At 46.5% G+C, this 20879-nt stretch overlaps 1 protein-coding gene across 10 annotated transcripts in view; it reads right to left on the reverse strand.

Moving 5' to 3' along the window:
* Positions 1-11588: 11588 nt before the first annotated feature.
* Positions 11589-20879, reverse strand: part of ILDR2 (immunoglobulin like domain containing receptor 2) — a 37380-nt gene continuing 28089 nt past the window's right edge. For 3 of the 10 annotated variants that reach the window (XM_039383357.1, XM_039383358.1, XM_039383355.1), the window contains 4 exons: positions 17111-17227; positions 15546-15756; positions 13859-14603; positions 11589-13085 (listed from right to left, as the gene is read on the reverse strand). In XM_039383357.1, the coding sequence (XP_039239291.1) occupies positions 13874-14603; positions 15546-15756; positions 17111-17227 (1058 nt within the window). In that variant the 3' untranslated portion in view covers positions 11589-13085; positions 13859-13873. The remainder of the gene's footprint in view (positions 13086-13858; positions 14604-15545; positions 15757-17110; positions 17228-20879) is intronic. The other 7 variants (XM_027746832.2, XM_027746834.2, XM_027746830.2 and 4 more) reach the window with 3 other exon arrangements.

The raw sequence follows: 20879 nt of genomic DNA on the forward strand, positions 1-20879 counted from the left end.
TTTATTTCGTGCAGCTCACATTGAGACTTGCTGTTTCCCCCTGGGGGCAGGCAGCCTGCTTGCCTTTGCCAGCCTGTGGTTAAGGGTGTGTTTAGGAAGAGAGAATATTAAGAAGACAACGTGTGAAGAGTTCTTGGGGACAAGGAGACTCCAGTAGCATTGCCCTTGGCTCTGCTGTGCATGGCACCTCTGCTCTGATGCATGGCAAGGTCATGGAGCCTTTGCTGAAGTTGGGTTTCCATTTGCTCCCGGTCTTCCCTTTACTGCTTCTCCTCCACAGTGCAGACCAGGCTCCCCAGGATAACAGCTTGTCCATTCTCTGCTGTGCCACTTCCCAGCAGGAGTCACTGAGTCAAACTTTTTTTCCAGGCGGTGAGATCTCCTTGCAAGCGCATATCTGCAGGATGTGCTGGCAGTGGGGACCAGAGGAGGAGAGGAACGGTTTGGGGACAGCCATGGAAGTCAGCATGGTTCCCCAGAGGCTCAGCAAGGCGGATATGAGGAGGAAGAGGAGGTTGAGCTGACTTGTTCTGGTGAAAAGGCGGGAGAGAAGGGTGGTGGCAGCAGCAGCAGCATCACGGCGAGTCCCTCATGTGGAGCGTCCCACCATCTGCCCTGAGTGTGGCAAGGGCTTCAGCCAGAGCTCCCACCTCGTCCAGCACCGGCACATCCACACCGGGCTCAAGCCATACACCTCGAGTGCTGTGTCCAGTTTGGTCCCCTCAGTTCAGGAAGGACATTGAGGTCCTGGAGCAGGTCCAGAGGAGAGCAACAAGGCTGGTGAAGGGACTGGAGCACAAGTCCTGTGAGGAGAGGCTGAGGGAGCTGGGGCTGTTCAGCCTGGAGGAGGCTCAGGGGAGACCTCATCACTCCCTACAACTCCCTGAAAGAAGGTGGTAGCCAGCTGGGGGTTGGTCTCTTCTCCCAGGCAACTATCAGCAAGACAAGAGGGCATGGTCTTAAGCTGTGCCAGGGGAGGTTTAGGTTGGATATTAGAAAGAATTTCTTTACAGAGAGGGTAATCAGGCATTGGAATGGGCTGCCCAGGGAAGCGGTGGATTCTCCGTCCCTGGAGGTTTTTAAGAAGAGACTGGATGTGGCATCAGTGCCATGGGCTGGGAACCACAGCGGTGTTGGATTAAGGGTTGGACTTGATGATCTTGGAGGTCCCTTCCAACCCAGCTGATTCTACAATTCTATGAAGGTGTAAAGCTGCTCCCTGGACATCTCGTACGGGGTGTGAATTCTGGGGGAGAGAACCCTCGGGGCCTGTCCCCTGTGCTTCTGGATAAATCCATTTGTGAGCAGTGAGCACTGCCCAGATGCTCAAGTGAAGAACTCGTGCGTGTTCATTGTGGTGTTGGTGGTTGTCCTGAACCCCTCTTTTGGAGGTGAGGAACAGAAAGGTACTTACATGGTATGGTGTGTTCAAGGCCATTCAAGGAGAACACAGAGACATTCCAAGGATCAGTCCCTCTTTCTGCTGTTTCTAGTGGGGAGTGTTTTTTATCCCAGTCAACCCCACCTATAGTTTGTGCCATTTTTTCTGTACAAACCAGCTGGGTTTTCCCTCACAGTAAGGCCACAGCCTGGGATGACTGCTTCCCACAGAACCTACATCTCCCACTTGCTGCTAGACTTGGTTTTAGATGGTGTTAGGATTTATTTATTTGAAACCCCCACAGCACTGTGCTGGGTGCCTCTGTTTACGTGTTGTGGGCCCAGCTGATGCTGTTTTGGGGCCACATCTATGGAATGGGGTTGCTGGGTTGTATCATTGTTAAATTACACTGCCGTCTGATGGCTTAGTCCTCAGCAGCAATTAAGTAAATTAACATCCTAATTACGTATTTCTCTCAAATTCTTGTTTAGGTGCTTTTGTGGGTGGCACTTTATGAACGTTTTTATAAGGCTTTTAAAAGTATGTAGGATGACTTTTTTAATTGTGGTCTTTCAATTGTCAGGTGATGAGCAGAAAAAGGATGACATTTGAAAAAGAGGCTATGTCAAACTTGGATTTTATATCAAATGTTAAACATTTTTTCTTGCATAAAACTTTTTAATTTGAACGCTATGGTTAAGAGTTGTTCATGATTACAAAGAGGTAATCATGAAACTGATTTCTAGAATTTCTGTGATATTTTTATGAGGGGTTTTGACAACTTTAATAATGACTTTCTAAGGAATATGAGGGAGGCAGGATTCTGAGAAAGCAGAAGGAACTGACCTCTGAAGAGATCTTCCCCACTTTGATGAGGAGAACACTACTACTGGGAGTCTGTCCTTAAAAGGAATTTCTAGCTCAGGCGACCGCTTGGTACGGGGGAGGAGAGAACTGGCAGTAATAACAAAGATGTTAATATCTCTAGCAGGAAGAACTCCCTGTAATGAACATGGCAGTGTATACTGAAATGCCTGTTCCACCCACAGAGACAAACGGGAAGAAACCACAGTGTGCCTCAGGGAAGAAAACGGAGAGATCAAATCTGTTGTGCTGCGGGGTTTTTATTTTCAGCACCTCACATAAGGCCTGGTGGTAACAATGAGCTCTCACACTGAGGTGAGCTCCCAAATGGGGGAGATCACTTAGGGCAAGGAGAATGCCCAGCATGAAGAACACAGGATCCCAGGGTAACAAGCAGGCTATGACCAGAATATGACTGGAATTGCTGGCTGGGCAATGTGGATACATCCACACCTTCCCTGGCCACCAGCTGCTACCACAAAGGGCACAGCTTTGTGCTCCATTGGCAGTAGATCTGGTTTCAGTCATTTGTTCTCACTCTACTGCCACCTTCTCCCCAAGAGTCTGAATTAATACAGCTGTGCTGAGTGTTCTCATGCTCCAGGATCCTTAAGGGGATCCACGCTTCTTAAATGACAGACTTCATTTTAAAATCTGTTGGTCCAGTCTAGACCACAGCCTTACAAGGAGCAGGGTATGTACCACTGAGAGCTTGGAGTCAGAGAACAGACTGGCCAAAAAAAAAGAATGAAATAATGTGGCCAGTATTGCTGTTAGTTCCCAAGAAACACATCACTTAAGATGTTTGTTGCTTTTCCTTCTTCTTTTTTTTTTTATGTTTCTAGGAAGGGCTAGACCTGGAAAAGCCTGATATAACCTAGAGGTACTAATCAGCTGAGTGAGATGATCAATATTCCTGCAGCACTTTTGTGTTGCCACTTGATGTGTTAAAAGCACACCAGCATGTTCCCCTTCAGTTTGCTCCTGTGCTTGAATTTAGTGCTTATCTGCAGGCAGCTGTTTTCCTTTTCTCCTCCCATGCTCTCCCTACCAGCTGCTTCACAAACACCGGTGGCCTCGCTCATTAACCTAAACTGTTTTTCCAATATTGTGACCGTGGGTTCTTTTTGGTTTCCCCATTAATCTGAACAAGCTTAATCATGAAATCGGTGTAATTGAGATGCTCAAATGGGAAATCACTTAAGCTTGGCTGCAAGGGCTGCTTCTTAATTGATTTGCTTGCAAGTGAAGTTGAGCTTTTCACAGAAGTGTGTGGATCTCAGATCTCCACAGCAATACTTGGGATGCTATCCATACTCTGCCTTTCAAAGATCTTTGAAGTAGTACAAAACTATGCTTCTGCTCTTCAAACACATTTTGAGATGTGTTCTCTGCATGCTGAACGTGTTCAAGTGTTGAATTGTTAGACTTATAATTCTCTTGAAATCCTCTAAAGCCCCTTGTTGTTGGGAGCTTTTTAACTCCAGGCTCATTGATGTGATGAGGGAAGTTGGGACACTTAGGAATTGTTTCAGCTACAATGCAGCATCTTTGCTTAATTAAGAAGTGTTTCTCATCAGGATGACTGACTGTCCATGGAGACATCTTGATTACAGAGCTCTGCTGCAGAAGCTTTCCTTTTACAACTATTCACAAGAACCAGCCTAGGTTGCATTTTACTAAAACTGGGGAGTGAAATTTTGCACTCAGGCACCATGCTGACTTGAGCAGAAGGCAGCCCTAGATCTCTCTTCTGAGAAGCAAGGACAAAAACTTATATAGATATGAAAATATATTTCTATCTAAAGGGGAAAAAAAAGAAAAAAAAAATTAACAAAAAAACCCCAAACGCATTTCACCATTTCACTCCCTCAGTACTATTTAAAACATACCTTAGGCTCAGAGCTTGCTACCCACACAAGTTCTGTCACTCTGTCCATCAGGTGAAGGCCTATTTATGCATGAGACCAAGTGCTCTCCAAGCCTTGGCAGCTCGGTTCTGCAAAGATGCAGGTTCCAAGTAGCATCAGGTGGTTCTGGCTGTCAGGGATGCACACTGCAGTCTCTGTAAAGCAGCTGCACTAGACTGCATGTGCACTGTGGGTTTACTAATTTAAGTAGTACTTTCTCAGGAATCCTGAGCACTTGGCTGGGCTAGTGGTTCCACCTCAAGGAGCTGGGACTCCGAGGTCTAAAGAAAACTGTTCTAGGTACCAGCCCCACACGTCCTTTCTGGATGCACTGATCTCCACCTTACTGGATGTCAAAGCCCTTGCCAAAACTTGTGATTCCAAGGTGAGCAGGACTGAGGCCTGTAGCAACACACGTTCTGGCTTTGCCAGGAAGCAGGGAGCTTTGAGAGACTGAATTAATTAATCATTTAGCAGGCTCTTGAGTGCAAAATGCGACCAGTTGGAGCTCTGCCTCTCCCTACTCTGGAGTACCTATTCAGAGACAAGTGCACCGAGTGATCTGTTGCTCAAAGAGAAGATGTGATAACTGGGACATGAAAATCACCCACACCTGCTCTGGAGAGGCTGATGGACACCAACTTGACATGTAAGCAGAAAGGATTTCTGTCACACAGTGAGGTCTAAACGAAAACACCACACCTGCTGTAATTAAGTGGTCCTGTGCCACTTCAGGCTATTTTTTCAGGCTCGTTTCTCTAATTCAGAAATGGCCCTGAAATCACAAACCTGTATCTACAGCCAAGAGCTCTGGACCAGCTGTGTCTGGGCACAGAAGAGCCTTACCTGTGTAAGGGGTAACCAGGAGCTTACAGTGGGAGCTGCAGGGGCACCTCTGGCTTCTGCCTTGCTGGCACAAACACCTCCCCAGCCAGAAGTGCTCTCCCACAGAGTTCTGAGCTGGGTGACCTCTCAGTACCTCTGTTGTCAGGTCTTTCTCACGCCCATTAGTCTTCAAGGTAGAGTTGGGCACCTTTCCTGCTCCACGTTGGAGATTCCTGTGGGAGCAGGGGGGGAGCGTTGAGGGACGGAGGAGGAATAAAGCTGGCCAAAGGAACACTGAGCACGTTCACATGGGGTCAAATAAAGGATGACAGACAATTTTCAGATACAAGTGTTAAGCTTAGAGGCCTTTACCACCACCCTCCCCACTGCATCAGCCTCTTGCCAGCCCTCTGCCTCCCACCACCCCGGCAGGAGCTCCTCTCACCCACCCCCAGGAGCAGCCAAAACATGGCCAGGTGGTCAGCTCTGGGCCCCCAAAATAAGAAGGATCTGGATCTGTTGGAATGAGTCCAGAGGAGACAAAGATGATCAGAGGGCTTATCATGTCTCCTATGAAGATGGGCTGAGAGAGTTGGGGCTGTTAGACCAAAGAAGAGAAGGCTCTGGGGAGACCTCATTGCAGCCTTCCAGTATTTGAAGGGGGCCTAGAGAAAGATGGGGACAATCTTTTTAGCAGGGCCTTTGTGATAGGACAAGAAGTAATGGTATAAACTGAAGAAAGGTCGATTCAGATTAGATATAAGGAAGATTTTTTACAATGTGGGTGGAGAAACACTGGAACAGGCTTCCCAGAGAGGTGGCTGATGCCCAGTCCCTGAAAACAATTAAGGTCAGGCTGGATGGGGCTCTGAGCAACCTGATCTAGTTGAAGATTCCCCTGCTGATTGCACAGGGATTGGATTAGATAACCTTTAAAGATCCCTTTTCACACAAACTATTGTACGATTTGGGAGAGGCAGCCAGAGAGGGGCCGAGCTTGCTCGGCCTGACTGGCATTGTCCAAGGAAACAGGTGTCCGTGGATAGCTTCCCTTTCCAGTGAGGAAACTGGAGAGCCAAGGAATTTCCCTTGCACAGGGAAATACAGAGCAGAGCTGTGTGCACTTCTCACCTGAGTGCTGGTAACACCTATCAGACATGGATCTAAACATGTAAATGCTGTTCAGATTACACCTACAAACAGTGTGAGTCTGAATCCATTATTTATAACGTGGAGACGGGATCTGAATGAAGTTGCTTGTTTATGAGAGTCAAAAACATCAGTCAAGAGTACTGCAGGCTCCAGGACAGTGAGGTCATACTGCCAAAAGCAAATAAGATTTCTACAGGAAAAAGATAGAAGTTTCCCTCTAAAATCCACAGGAAAAAAGCTTTTAGGTCTGCAAAACCAGGGGAGAGTTTGTCCTTTCTGTGAAGTAGTGTGGCTCCACAGGGTACTTGCAGGGATTTCTTGAATGAAAGGAGGATGGGGAAAATGGGTTCGTATATGTTATCCTGTGAATGGTATGAAATTTATGAAGGGTCTCCTGTTCCACTTGAAAATGTTTGGTTTATTGTCCTTTAATCAAAAAAGGGGTCGAAAACCACTCGTGTAAACTTCTCATTTCTTAGCAAAAAGTGGGAAAATTGTTTGCCTGCAGGATAATAAAAGGGCAGATTGGTGGTAGCTTTTCCTGCATTTATTCTCCATGGTGACAACTCAAAGACAACAACTTAGATACTGCAGGCATGGCAAATGTATAATGCTTGGTAATTGGGGATGAGGATGTGTCTCAAGAAGCTATAAAACTATTACATTTTCATTATAGAGTATTGTTATGTCCTTCTTCCCCTCACACTGAAAATAAGTTCATTACAGAGGAGAAGGAAAATATAAGTAAAATAATGACAGCCAAGTACAGCACAGAAAGCCACTCACTGTGTGATGGCTGGGAAATGGCTGTGGCAGGCAGCAACAGCAGCAGGGAGAAAGCCCAGCTTGTTGGTAAACAGCAAGAGAACTGTACCTCTGAGCTGGGGCTCAAGTTTCCTTGGACTGAATTTTGCTTTTAAACTGAGCCTGTCGACTTTTAGTCCACACTTCTAACTCACACGTAACTGGGAGCATCTTGGAACTCCGCTTGCCTTCTGACTCATTACCTGCTGCTTCTCTCTGCCACTGCTCTCACCAAGGACAGTGAAACCTGAGTGCATTTGCTCCTGCTGTTTGCACTTCAGAGCTCTGACTGCAGCTGCCCTGGGGCTGAAAACAATTCTTACTCTTCTTGAAATTATGTTCAGCTTTAATTTTTAAAATGTTTCCGGTAACATCCCTGCTTGGGCTTGAGAGAATATCTGGAGGGCTGGGGGTTTTGTTGTGGGTGTTCTGTAATTTTTGCTTTTATAGGGGGTAAAAATGTCTTTTTACAAAATGCCACTCATTCTACATCTGAACTGATCCGGAGCCCAAGGTACAACTCTGAAGGTTAACTGGAAACAGCCAAAGGAAAGCAGAGGGGTCACAGAGGCACTACAAGCACGACAAAAAATGACAGGCAAAAGGGAGGGGAGGTGATGGGCTCCCTGGCAAAGGCCCCCCTGCAGGCAGGGGGAAATGTCAAAAAGCAATTATAAAGGTCACAAGAGAATTCATATGGGAATCGTGGCAAGTTCCTTCCTTTAGTATTAGCCAAGTTTATTCTTCAGATTTTTTCTGCTTCTAATACTGGTAATCCAGCTGGCATTTCTGAGATCATATCAGAATGGTACCTGTTCTGTCACATCCCTTTTCTGATCTTCCAGGAAATGGGAAAGGGACTTTAAGAGCCCCAGGTGATGATGAAGGTGGTTTCAGCATCACAACTGTTGTAGAAAAGCACGTACAGCCAGCGGAGCCCAATGGAGATGCTGCACCACAGGGATTTCGGGAATCATAGGGTCAAATCTGCAGCACCTGGTTTATGCCAAGGGTATCCTTGCTCCTGGACCCAGACAAAAAATGATCTAAAGCCCCTTTAGCTTTTATTTCCTTGTGTCCTAAAGCTTGTACTTAGTGACAAAGAACAGATTCTCACCCACATTTTTGTGTGAAAGCTCCCTGGAGAAAAAGGAAGACAGCTCCATGTGGTTTCTCAACAATCTCCACGTCATTACAATTATTTTCAGAATAGCCCAGGTATCATAAACACTGTGGTGTTGTGTTTATGTACCTATAACAGTTTGTGGCAAGGTCTGACTTCTGAAATATTTTGTGACTGTTCCTTCTCATGGATCTATATTTGTACAGCCCAGTGGCTGTCCTGTATCTCTCAGAGAAGCAGCTTGGGGAGGAACCTTGGTACTCAAAGAGACAGGAGTCCTCTTCCACTTCAAGAGTATGGAGAGTTCCAGTTGATTTGCTCAAGACAACCCAGACCTGTAGGAGCAACTTGACCAAGGAAAGGTCTTCTATGCAATGTCAGATCACTGTTACTGGAGGAAGCTGGTCCCAGTCCAGTAGTGGCATCCATGTGTGGTTAACCCTCCTGACACTCCCTGAAAAAAAAGCTCTGAAACCCCTTCTCTCTTCCCTGCAAAGGGCCACTTCCATCTTACAGTGCCCAATACTTTACACACAAATTTATATGGCCAGTTTAAGGTAAATCTGGAGAGGACTGGAATGTAAAAGCGGTGACTTGCAAAACCACTTGTCTTATGTTGGAGGTGAACTGGTGCTGCCCACCTGGAAGAGGTCAGGCAGGCAGTGTAACTGCTGATCTGTGGCCAGCAGGGACCCAAAGTCACAAGCCAGAATGAAAACCACAATTCAGTGAGCTGTGGAAGGACATCTGAGCAGAAGTTGGGACCCCACAGGGAAACCTGGCACACAGAGCTGCCAGTGGTGGCTGCAGGGGAGGAGAGGTGAGCCTGGGGGACAGGGCTGATGGCCATCTCTGACCTGACTGCAGGAACAAAGGCAGGGATGCCCAACAGTGCCCTGTATTACATGCCAGCACAAAGACCTGAATCGTTCTGGCTTGCTGTTTCAGGTTATAAATGTTGGAGTTTCTCAGAAGTTTAAAATATTCACAGTGCTAGTTTTGTTAATTTTCCATCTCAGTGGAAATGGAGTGTTCTGAGGATATTCACATTGAAGCCACCCACTGGAACTTTTACAATGTGCTCTAAAGGAATAATGGGATTGATGAGAAGTCATTACCACTGGTATTTATTTTCCCATTCCATTATGTCAAAACTTTTTTTTCACTAGCCAAGATCACTTTTCTTGACAGCACAGCCAAATCTACCACTGATGCTTGATCCTGCTGTTGCTCTAAGGGCTCTTTTATTTTTAAAGGATTCATTAATCACCTCGGTTGTCTTCTTAGCAAGCCACTGTTGTGTTGTTGTGATTTCAAGATCACAAAACTATCTGTGTCCTTGACATGACCCAGACATCCATATCTGGTACGAAAAGGATTTTAATTTTATGCCAGCAATAAAAACCGATAACTGGAAAACTTATAATAATTTGAGACCACATAATAACCAGGCTCGTTCTTTTCCAGTGCCAGCATTCTGCAGGTGTTCTGAAGGATGGTGCAGACACAAACCATTGCTTCTCTCCTGAAATACGAGGCTCCTCTCGGGCTCTCCAGCAGCCTCTGGCCCCCTGCTCCCCCGTTCAGGAGTCACGGGTCATTAGGGTTGTGTAGCTGTACAAATACTCTACGTCACCCCTCACTTCTTGATTTGGTCCATTTGCTCCTGCTGCTGCTGCAGACACACTTCTAATTGGAAAAATAAAAGATGGCCTGAGCACAGACACTATCAGTAAATGGAAACCATGAAAATGCCTTCAGATCTGTACGGGGAGATATGAAATCTGAAATTTTAGAGCAAGGTGCTGCCCAGATCTGACTTCAGGGAATTAAGACTTGTTTTGTTTTTTTGTTTGTTTGTTTGTTTTTTTTTTAAGGCTGAAATTCTTATCATCTGGTAAAACTTCTGGAATCACTAGTTATAAAATCTTCAATACTTTTCCAGCTACTTGGATTCAAGAGATGTGGAGGAGTTCTTACAAACAGTTGTTTCTATAATTAAAAGAGTTCTCTTAAGAGAATTAGTTTGCAACTACTTATTTATAAGCTAGATACACAAATGGCAACTTCTTACACACAGTGTACAGAAGCCCTAAAGTACCAGCACTGAGCAAACCAAACCAACTCAAATAAATGAGGGGAAGGCTTGTATTTTTAATACACACAACTCATTGCTGAGGGCTTGATCAAATAAACTGCAGTGACTGAGATAAGGGACAGAACATAACCGATATGAAAAGGAGATTGTGATGCTCAGTGTGATGCTTTCAGTGTGATTAAAAGATAGAGGTATTCAGAGACTGTAAAATCAGGTTTTTGGCCCCTTTCTGACATAGTCATTGTTGCAGATGCACTTTCAAATTGCTATGTAAACTGAGTCTTCTGGATGTCATGGAAAGGATAGAAGGCTGAGCTCCCTTGAAATTCATGGCATAGGGGTTCCCAAGGTTTTCAGACTAACAAAACATCAACATGCCAGTACCATCATATGTCAGGGATGAAATGTTAATTTAAAACAGCATGTAGTGTGGCTCCGTAGACTCCTCAAGGCCCCAGGGGTCTCAGATGGCAGCCACCTCCCTACTTCTTGTTAACTGTACTGGGATTTTCCTAGGAACACACATCAGTGATGAGAAAAGATGAAAATACTCAGCATTTAGACTCTCCAACCACAATACAAGCACGTAGCTGGCAAACGTAGTTGCTAAGCTGCTCTCCCTATTTGAAAAGTCATGGCAGTCAGGTTCCCCGTGGCTGGTAAAAGGGAAACATCACACTCATTTTTAAGAGGGGTAAAAAAAAAAGAGAACCCTAGGAACTATTGATCACTCAGCCTCACCTCTAGGATCATGGAAGAGATCCTCCTGGAAGCTATGTCAAGGCGTATGATGGCAGGGAAGTGATGAGAGACAACCAGCATGACTCCACCAAGGGCAAATCATGCCTGCTCCCTTGGAGGTCTTCTGTGATTTCCTTATTCCCCAGACTGCGCTGGGGAATAAGGAAAGTGAATCTGATGTCATCCATCTTGACTTTTTACCCTCAATGGAGAGGGGCACTGACTTGCAACTAAAAGACGGTAATTTAGGAGATACAAGAGAGAAATTCTTTATATTAGGGTGGTGAGGCACTGGAACAGGCTGCCCAGAGAAGCTGCAGATGTACCATCACTGGAAGTGTTCAAGGTCCAGTTGGACAGGGCTTTGAGCAACCTGATACAGTGGAAGATGTCCCTACCCATGGCAGAGGGTTGGAACTAGATGTTCTTTAACAACTACTTCCTGCACAAACAATTCTGTGGTTCCATGATTTTATGTCCCTGCAGGCTAATGCTTCTCTGCCAGGAAGACCCAGGACTATGATTTCCAAAACTACAAAGGAATATGGGAATAAGGAAGAAAGCCATTCTTTCACCAATTCACCTTCTCACATGAAAACTGCGCTGTCATCAGACCTATGGAGATTATTCTTTCTCTCCCCTGACCATTCCTGGTGGCTGAACTGACCTGGCAAAGGAGTAATACAGAAATTAATCTATCATTTTTTATGGAGAACTGCAGTGATTTAATACACCTTGTGTTCAAAACAGTACTACCAGTATAAGCACCTGAGGCCAGACAGGTTCCCAAATTCCCAGAGTAACAACAAAGATGCAATTTCAGAGGCTGACAATGTCCATAACACAACAGGGCACTAAGTTGTTTCTAGGCATAATAAGGGGCAAGATACTGGCCCTTGAAATAATCCCATCATCTTCCTTCACATGATGATTTTGGCAGCTAAATGACTGCATAATACCCTATGAAAAAAAGAATGTCAGGCTTCCAAATGGTATGAAGCACTCACTTCTAAATTGAGCTATTCCTGAGAAAACAGCCACTAAAACCCCGTCCCAGTCAAGGTGACTGAAATGGTTGTAAGTGAAAAGGGTGACTTTCAAAGCTTGTGTCCATCCACAGAGCTTAATTCTTTTTCCACTGCTGTTACTGCTCTCTTCAGTGTCTGGAAACAATTCCCAGAATGGAGAGATACCAGTAGCACGGACTGAAGGTCTGCAGCTGCCTTCTCACTGAGACTGTCCCCTTTTTGCTTCTTTAAAACAAAAAGGCCACTCACTCTGCAGGGATGTCTGGTGGTGCTGGAAGCAGAACACCAGCTAGGCTAGAGCACTGCTTATGGTACAGTGGAGTAGGTACTCTAGCTTGAAGCTCTACAGGTTCATAGCTCAGCTGCAAGGAAATGCAGCTGCATCAAAACAAAACACAGTTGCGGACAGGGGGAAAACACATCATGCTCTCATCACAATAAAAGCTACTTTGACCCACTTTCAAAACAATACATCAATCTCACCTGAAACTCTCATCACACAATGAACAGAACTAAATATTGAACAAACCAGCTCATAATTGTCTTTCTCCATTCAGCCCTTATCAAAGTTAACACCTCATCAGTCCTTTTCTTAGAGGATGTGAGTTTTCTTTCCCATTTAGGGCCCCATCAGCTGGAGGCAGCCTGCAGCTGTAAGAACAAGGCCTCCTCCCATCATGGGGATGACACAGATGGCTCTAAGTATGGATGACAATTTTGATCCAGAGAACTGAGGAGGCAGACAGAAAGAGGTATGCACAGGCCTCCCTTTGCACATGAGACAGGGCAGGAGGCACAAAGCCATCCCCACTTGTAGTTCAGGGCTGCAGGGACAGTAGGGATGTGGCTGCCTTCCAGTGCAGAATGGAGGGCACTGGGAAACAGGGTGCCAAAGAGAGCCCTGGCCTCATTTTCTTGGCAGATTCCCAGAGCCTCTGAGACCGAGTGCTGTTCATGGGCGTCTGTCTCTTACAAAAGGCTCTGCTCCCCTGATGAAACAACAATTGAAACAGTCCACAGGTGATGGCTGCAAAGGGTCACAGAGTCTTGCTTGTTGCTCTGTATCTTCTCCACTGCAGTCACCTCGTGATATCCAGCCCATCAACATGAGATGTCCACAACTTCAAACCACAAGGGACATCCTCGTTGGGAAATCATTCTGAGAAGAGAGGGAGAAGACGGAAGTCAACAAAAGATTGAAGTCAACAGGAAAGCACCCATAGAACAAATAGATAGACAAAGCTTTGACAGAGACACAACAAAACAGCAACAGCTTTGTCCACTCACAACCCATTCCTCTTTCACACATGCCACTTAAGCTCAGGCCTAACAGCCAAGCTACTCTAGCGACAAGGTCTCCTTCATGGAGCAGACTTCAGCCAGATCCCTATCTCCACCAGCCATGAACTCGTCAGTCCTCACTAGCTGGGACTGTGGAAGGATGTTTTGCATTTGCTGGTAGCCTGGGTGAGGAATGCCTTTGGCATAAAAGGCCCTACACAAGCCCAGAGGAGTGGGTCAACAGTCACCCCTTTCAGAAAGATGTCCCTTACACCATACCTTGCTACCAGCCCTGTCCCGGTCTGAAGAACAAGAGTCTCTTAACCCTTCCTTAACAAGGATCAATGCCAAAGCCCTGTAATTTCTGTAAGCCCCAGGTTACTTCCCTATCGTGATCCTTCTAAACTCCAGATAAACTCCCACCATCTTGGATCACCAGGCTACAGATGCCAAAGACATCCCTTACCTCCCTAGTCCCAGGCACATCTGGCTTTCCCCTCCATTATGAACTTCCATGTAGGAGCTATTTCCCATTCTGGTCCCCTACGCCCACAGTGACCTCCCCCTTCCCACGGGCAGTCACACCCAGACCCCAAGCTCTACCCTCCTGGAAAACCCCCTTGCCCGTCAACCCTGGTTAGTAACCCCTGCCTGGTGACTCTCCGTTCAGCCTATTTGGACCAGGACCACCAGACATGGCCTCACTGTTTTCTTGGGGTCCTTTTTCCTCTTCTTGTCAGAGGCATTGAGGTAGGCCTGTTCCCTGGCCCTGTACGAGGGGCCCCGGCTCAGCTCCCTCTCGCTGTAGGGGGGCAGGCTGTCCTCCTCCTCATCCTCCTCTTGAGACGACGGCGGCTGCTGCGGCTGCTGCTGCGACTTCTCGGCTTTGTAGGTGGAGGGTGGTGACCAGGCATAGTATGTTCCCCCTCCTCTCTGGCTGGGCTGCGAGCTCAGCTTCGAGGGGGTGGCACAATGGTCACCGCTCTCATCGTAGCTCCGAGATTTCCTCTCCAAGACGCTGCTGAGGTAGGAGTGGTCGTATTTCTGGCTCCCTCCGGGCGTCCGGCTCACCAGCCTGGGAAGGTGCTTTTCCTCGTGGGCCCGTCTCCGGGGTGGGGTGTACGACCAGCCCCGATCCGAGTCCGTCAGCGGCTCCCTATTCCCTCTGCTGCGCTTGGAGTAGTACTCCTCCATGGAGCTGTCCTGGTGGGGCAGCCCCCCGCTGCGGCCGCCGTGCGACTCCGACCGCTCGAAGCGCCGCGTCTCCTGGCTGTCCGCCCGCCGGGGCCGCTGGCTGTAGGACTCTGCAAAGGCTGCCAGCTCGTCCATGGAGACAGCCGGCACTCCCACGGAGAAGCTCTTACGGGACAGCATCTCGGACTTGGATCTCTGCTGGCTGCAGGAGGGAAGAGGTAGAGTTAGAGGGCAAGATCCAGCTGCGCTCGTCCCCTTGGGCTGCCTGCACAGACAATGGAGGGAAACAGGCACTCCTGGGAGCATGAATCATCTGGACTGTTTCCATCATCTTCCATAGGAAGAGATGTGTCACATCCTTGAGACCCGGGTTCTCTCTGCTGACTGTAAAGGCAACTCAGTGTAGACAGCTCAGGCTCTGCACATCTAAGGTTACCCGAGATTAACCCCAGAGTGCATCTCCCTTGACCTCCAGTGTGCAGGGCTGGACTTGCTTCTTATTGGCCCCAGAGCTTGTAGGTTTATGTCCTGCTGGGAAAACCCAAGAACCCAGCTACAGAAGCTCACAGTAGCGCAATTTTAAAGCAGTGAACTGGCAAGATAGCACAGTACTGAAGGAAGGAAATCCCTGCCATTGCTTTTAGGACACTGGGATGTTGGTATGTGCGGGAAGGATGTACTATCTCTCTTCCAGGTACCAGAGTGTCAGTCCTTTAGGCCTGGAGTACAAGTCTTGCTGCACCAAAGCACCAGGGTGCAACTCCGAATAAAGCGAACCAGCACTGGGAAGCGCTGGAGGTATCAGGTGCAAATCTCAGGAGAGAGATTTGTACCTGTACCTTCCCACTTTAGGAAGGGTGGCTTGGTTCCCTATTAATCTCACTTTTATATCCCACTGGGAATGGGGCTGGTACCTAGCCTTACCCAGCTGGGTAGGCTTCAGCAGGCGTGTGGGAATCAGATTCATTCTGACCTCATCTAACGACACGTCCAGATTTCCTATTTCTGTCTAACCCCTCTCTCCCGCTAAGCAGAACCAGAGCAGCAGGAAACGGAGAAGAGCTACCAGTCAGTCCATCTGTCCCTTCTCCTCTCTTTACCACTCTGCCAGATATAGCTGCCTCCCAACATGGTGATTCCTCACCTGTGCCAGTAACTGTCCCTCTCATCTCTGTAATCAGAGACAGCCTGAGACCTGGACGTGCTGCCCCCGCCGATGACTCCCGCCCAGTATTCCGCGTCGCCGTCCATGTCCCCCGCGGGAGGCAGGGGTTTCCTCCGCGACTGCCGGTAGGGCTGGCGGAAGTTCAGGTCCTCCTCGTGCAACGAGCTGAGCTCAGACACGGTGTTGTTATCTGCAGAAAAGAAATGAGATGGGCATCCTCACCTGACAGCATGTGGGAGAGGGGAGGAGAGGACAGGCTGTGATGCGCTCAGCTGCAGCTTTCTCAGCAGAAAAGCTGAGATGCCCTCTGCTAAAAAACAATCAAAATGGAATGAGAGGCCTTCACACCCTTGAACAATCCTGCCCAGCACTGCTGGAGCTCTGTCTGGACACAGGAGCTGCTGTTAGACCTAAAGGTCTTCTGAACTTGTCGCTGGCAGCCAGGTGGGATATTCCAAGGATACCGCAAATGGCATGAGGTTCCTGCGTTCCAGAAATTCCCCTCAGCCCTGCTTCAGTAACACATGTGAGCTCCCTGCCTTGGGAGGTGGGCACTGAGCGTGGTGGGACATCAGCACAGCACAGCAGTTGTGCCACCTCCCCCTTTCCTGGTGAGAGACAGGCTGGCTCTGGATTTGCCCTGACTTGCCCATCTAAAACAAAAGCAACACCCACAAAAAAAGATTAAGAGAAAAGTAAGTGTCTGTCTGAATCACTGTCAGTCTCTACCCCATCAAGCGCACTGACATCTGGAGGCCTGACATACCAATCTGCAGAGGTCTTTTTATAGTAAAGTTTGTGGGTGGAGAAGACAGTGTGCTCAGCAACGACTGTTTAAGAAGCATATATCATTTGTTCGTTATGCCTAATCTGTACAAGAGCTTTGATGTAGTGTCATTCCCTTTGCCTTACCTTCATTGATTTGCAGCATCCCAAATGTCTCTTTTAAATGAGTCTCTATCGGTGCCTAACATGGGTTAGCTCAGTGTCACAATATCTGGCTTCTTGAATGTCTCTTGTAGTCCCTGCTCCTTCTGCAGCAGCCACTCCAAACAAACCTTCTGCACCCTTCAAACCACACTGTGGTCACTGCAGCCCACAAAACTTGTTTTCAGTAAAACCATCCCTCTCCTATTTTGCCATGCTGGGAATTTACAGACTGTAATTTACACTGTAAGACGTATAGAAATTGTGAAAACAATATCCCAGCTATTATCACACCACAGGCTGTAGAAGGTGTAAGTATCATAAGGTGCTGATGATCCAAAACTTTAATTACCTGAGTGAACAATTTTCATGAGCTTTTCAGTATCCCTCACTTTGTCTGCTCTAATTAAGAATGATTAGGTAAGCATCAGATCTTCAAAATCAGAACGTACCTGCAGATACCTAAAATCTAGGCTTTATCTGCCCCATTTACCATATCCTGGACATCATACCTTAAAGGCTGACCCTGAGGCAAAGACAGCCAACTCTGAACTATGAATTTGCAGTCTTTTTCCAGTCAGTGGGAAGGAAAAAAACAAACCATGCTTCTTTCTTACATCGTTCTCGCATCCTCCTGGCTGGGTCAAACTGAGCCAGTTCTTTCTCAACATAGTACAGCACCTTCATGGAGTCCCTGTCCTTGTCAGTCTGGATCCTGTACCCTTTGCGCACTGCTAGGGAGAAAGAAAAAAAGCACAGGAGGGAAACACACATTTAAGATTTTGAAACAATTTAAGAACAAGACATTCCAGCAACGCTGCTTCTGTAATTGAGCTCATGTCTGCAGGCAGGTAGGCTGCGTCAAAACAGACTGAGTCAGTCGCTGCTTCAGAGGAAATTCGTCTAAAATGTGGGATGTGAAGCTGTAGCAGTTGCATCATTCTGAAAGTTTGCAGTTAACAGCAAAAATGGTTTTGGAAATGCCCAATTTGTACAGCCAAATGCATCAAGTGGTGTCACTGCCACAGAGCGATTCCAACTCCCACAGACGATTGCGAGGAGAAAAGCAGAACTCCTTCCTCCTTCCTCAGCACCACAGAAAGGATTCGTCATGGCACAGGAGAAGCAGTCCCGGAAGACCAGGCTTCCCCTATGCAGCGGGGGCCGTAAGCTCCCAGTCTGCAGGAGCAGCAGGTGGCTGAGCATTTGGGAGCTGTCACTCTGCAGGACCACTCCACCCTCCCGGCACCACGAATTCTGCTGACACAGGTTGAAGAGCCTGTGGCAGCAGAAGCTCCAGAGAATACAGAAGGGAACACCAAATCCCACAAAGCGCATCACACTTTTTTTAAGATTTATACCCAGTCCCATGATGAGGCCACTGGTAGCTGTGAAACTGCCTGCTCTGGCTTTCTTTATGTGCTTCACTCTACAGAAAAGGTATGTCTTACACATACATTAAGTGCTTGACTCCTAGGATTACTCCATTTACAGGGGAAGTCTGGACAGCTTTTTTGGGGGTTTTCCACACTCCTGTGTGCAGAAAAGAAGCCCCTACACATCTGGAGCCACAGCAGCTCTAACTCTGGGAGGCTGGGTCCATGCACACCTTACCTGCTAACAACAGCTATGAACAGCCTGACTACCCCAAGTCAGCAAGCAGAGAACTCCACCTGTCAGGGCTTTGAAGAAAATAAGGCTTTTATAGCAGATCATTTAAGAAAGGTCTCAGCCTGGGACTATTTCAGGCCCAACACAAACTCAGGTCTAGGTACAAAAGAGGACTACAACCCTCAAATTCAGCCTCACTACAGAACTGTGATAAGGACAATTCACTTAGCACTATAGAATGGAACCTGTCTGCCTTGCACGGGGTTAATATGTTCCCTTGTGTGAATACTGCAGTGGTGCATGAGTGCTCCTCTTGTGGAACAATTTAAACACTTGGAGAGTGGTTTTGAGCCAACCTGTTCCTTCTGTTTTATCCCTCACTGCAATATATCAAGCTACTAACATATGGGTTTGGTAGTACGTTGCATACTAGGCACTGTGTGGGCTGAGCAAGGACTTGGCAGAGGTATTCTTAGGCACCTTCTGTCCGACACAGCTGTGCCTGTGTCTGTGCACTATCAAATTACCATGCTCTGCTTCAGGAATGGCTGTGCCATAGAAATGGGTAGAACAATCCCTGTCACAATCCCACAGGTTGCTTCAGGAGCAAAGTGCTTTACTGTGGGTTTTCACTGCGCACATGTAAGTTAAGTGACTACATCTTGAAATATTACCTTGTGTGTCTGCACTTTGGAAAGGTATTAGATGTAAAAACACAGTATGGGTCTATCAGGGTCCTTCTTTTAATGTGGCTCCAGATAGCTTAGCTGACTGCAGTCTAGAGTTCTGCTATGCTTTATTATCCCCATGAGTGTGTGCACAATGGCTGCAAAATGCACACAGTGGTTTACAGAACCCTGGGAAGGAACCCTGTCTCTGCCTTACAAAATGAGCAGCACAGCACATCTCCTCAAGTGAGATTTCTACTATAAAGAGGGGCTGGACTGAGTGGCCTCAGAAGAGATAGCTCCTGCTGCACTGCACGAGCAGCAAGGCCAGTTCTGCACCTCCCCATCACGGCTGGCCTCTGCCTGGTACCTTGCCAGGAAAGAGGCCTCTCACTATTCTTTCTTCTAATGTCTCTACCAGGAGCTCAGCTAAGCTGCCACCTCATTTACATACAGGCCAGCAAACAACCATCAGCTGGAAATGACTCTGACCTACTAATAACCTTTGGGGAACTTGAACAGGCAGCTTCCAGGCTGTCTCCCCAGAGCCACTACTCACGCTGAAGCTGCGCCAAATATCTATTTGGGTAACATCTATAGCTCCTGGAACTGATGGAGAATTAGCTAGACTTCATGCTTGACTTGCTATTGCAGCTGTGTATCAAAAGGCAAATGAATTTCTTGGTTAATTCTGCAAGCATCTAGAAATTAATTTTGGATTTAAATCTGCAAAGATGACTGTGAACTGCTCATAAAAAGTATTTTCCATTACCGATGAAGCATTTTTTGTCTCTACGTTTATTTATTAAAAACTTCTCATAATGATATTAATAATGTTCAACTTATTAAATCTCTTCACTATCCCTTCATCTGAGAACCAAAGATATTACTGCTTCCTCCTCAAACCTTTCTTCATCTGTAATTGCCATAATCCTTTAATCAGGTCTGAATAATTTTAGGCCCATCTTAATTATAAGGAAATAAAGATGCAGAGATGTTGACCACATGTCCAGAACCATTCACTGAAGTCAAAGAGAAGAGAACGTTCTTCCCTGTTAGACCATATTTTTTTCTCTGGCACAGTTCACAGATTTCTAATGTTTAAATTGTGTTTAACTAGCATTATTTTTATTCTTCTGTGGGTGGAACCAAAACTGTAAGCTGTTTCCCTCCCCAGAAAGGACAGCACTACTATTTTTTTCACACAAGTATGCTTAGGAAATAAATGATGCCTCATCCTTAAACGCTTTAAATGTTAAAGGTCTGCAGCCCAGCTCTAGGATCAAGAGCTTCCCTGTGTGCAGGGTTTAAGGGATATATGCAAGAGTCTCCAGGTAACCACTGGATTTAAAATAGAGCATGAATTCTAAATTATGTGTTGCCAACACTTCTAAATAAGAGAGCTAAAGGTTTTGGGATTTTTTTTCCTTATTCAGCCCTAAGTTTAGGATGGAGTTCCTAGGCTTAATCAGAGCTTTGTCATACGGCTTTTATGTAACCCTGGACAAATTTTCTAAATATCCTCATGCCTGAGTTTGCTCACTAGATCCCCTCACAGGGGTCGTTTTTAAGCACAGAATCTATCTGGGGCAAAAGCTGTAGTTTTTAACCTTTTTAGGCTCCATCCTCTGTCCCCCAGCACTTCTGATCCTGCTTTTCTAAATGGACTTGACAGAAAGGTTGAACTCTCAAAGATAAAAGGTTTCACATCAGACCTACACTGGCTGTGTGGAGGACACAAAGACCATGATTACTGCTCCTTCTGAGAAAAGGTCCTTACTATAAACTCAACCATTACCTGTTTTGTTTAGCTTGCTGTCTGGCCAACCAGCAAATAAGTAGCATGGAAAAGCCACATAATGTTTTCTCTTCCACAGCCTGTCATTAGGGGATATTCTGGCTTTGTGAAGGAACTCAAGGGACAAGAACAGGATACATGCTATAACCCTTCCTTAGCTCCACAGTTCAAGGAACAACAGGTGCATGATCAAGACTAAGGGTTCGTCCACATTCTTGCAAAATAAATTAATTAAAATAATAATAATAAAAAAGAAATTAAGAACCTCTGTTGTCTTGCCACAAAGGTTGAAATTCTGTGATAATGTTT

Source organism: Pipra filicauda, unplaced genomic scaffold, assembly GCF_003945595.2.
Source record: "Pipra filicauda isolate LSUMZ 115617 unplaced genomic scaffold, ASM394559v2 scaffold306_size1276767_pilon, whole genome shotgun sequence".
Lineage (NCBI taxonomy): Eukaryota > Metazoa > Chordata > Aves > Passeriformes > Pipridae > Pipra > Pipra filicauda.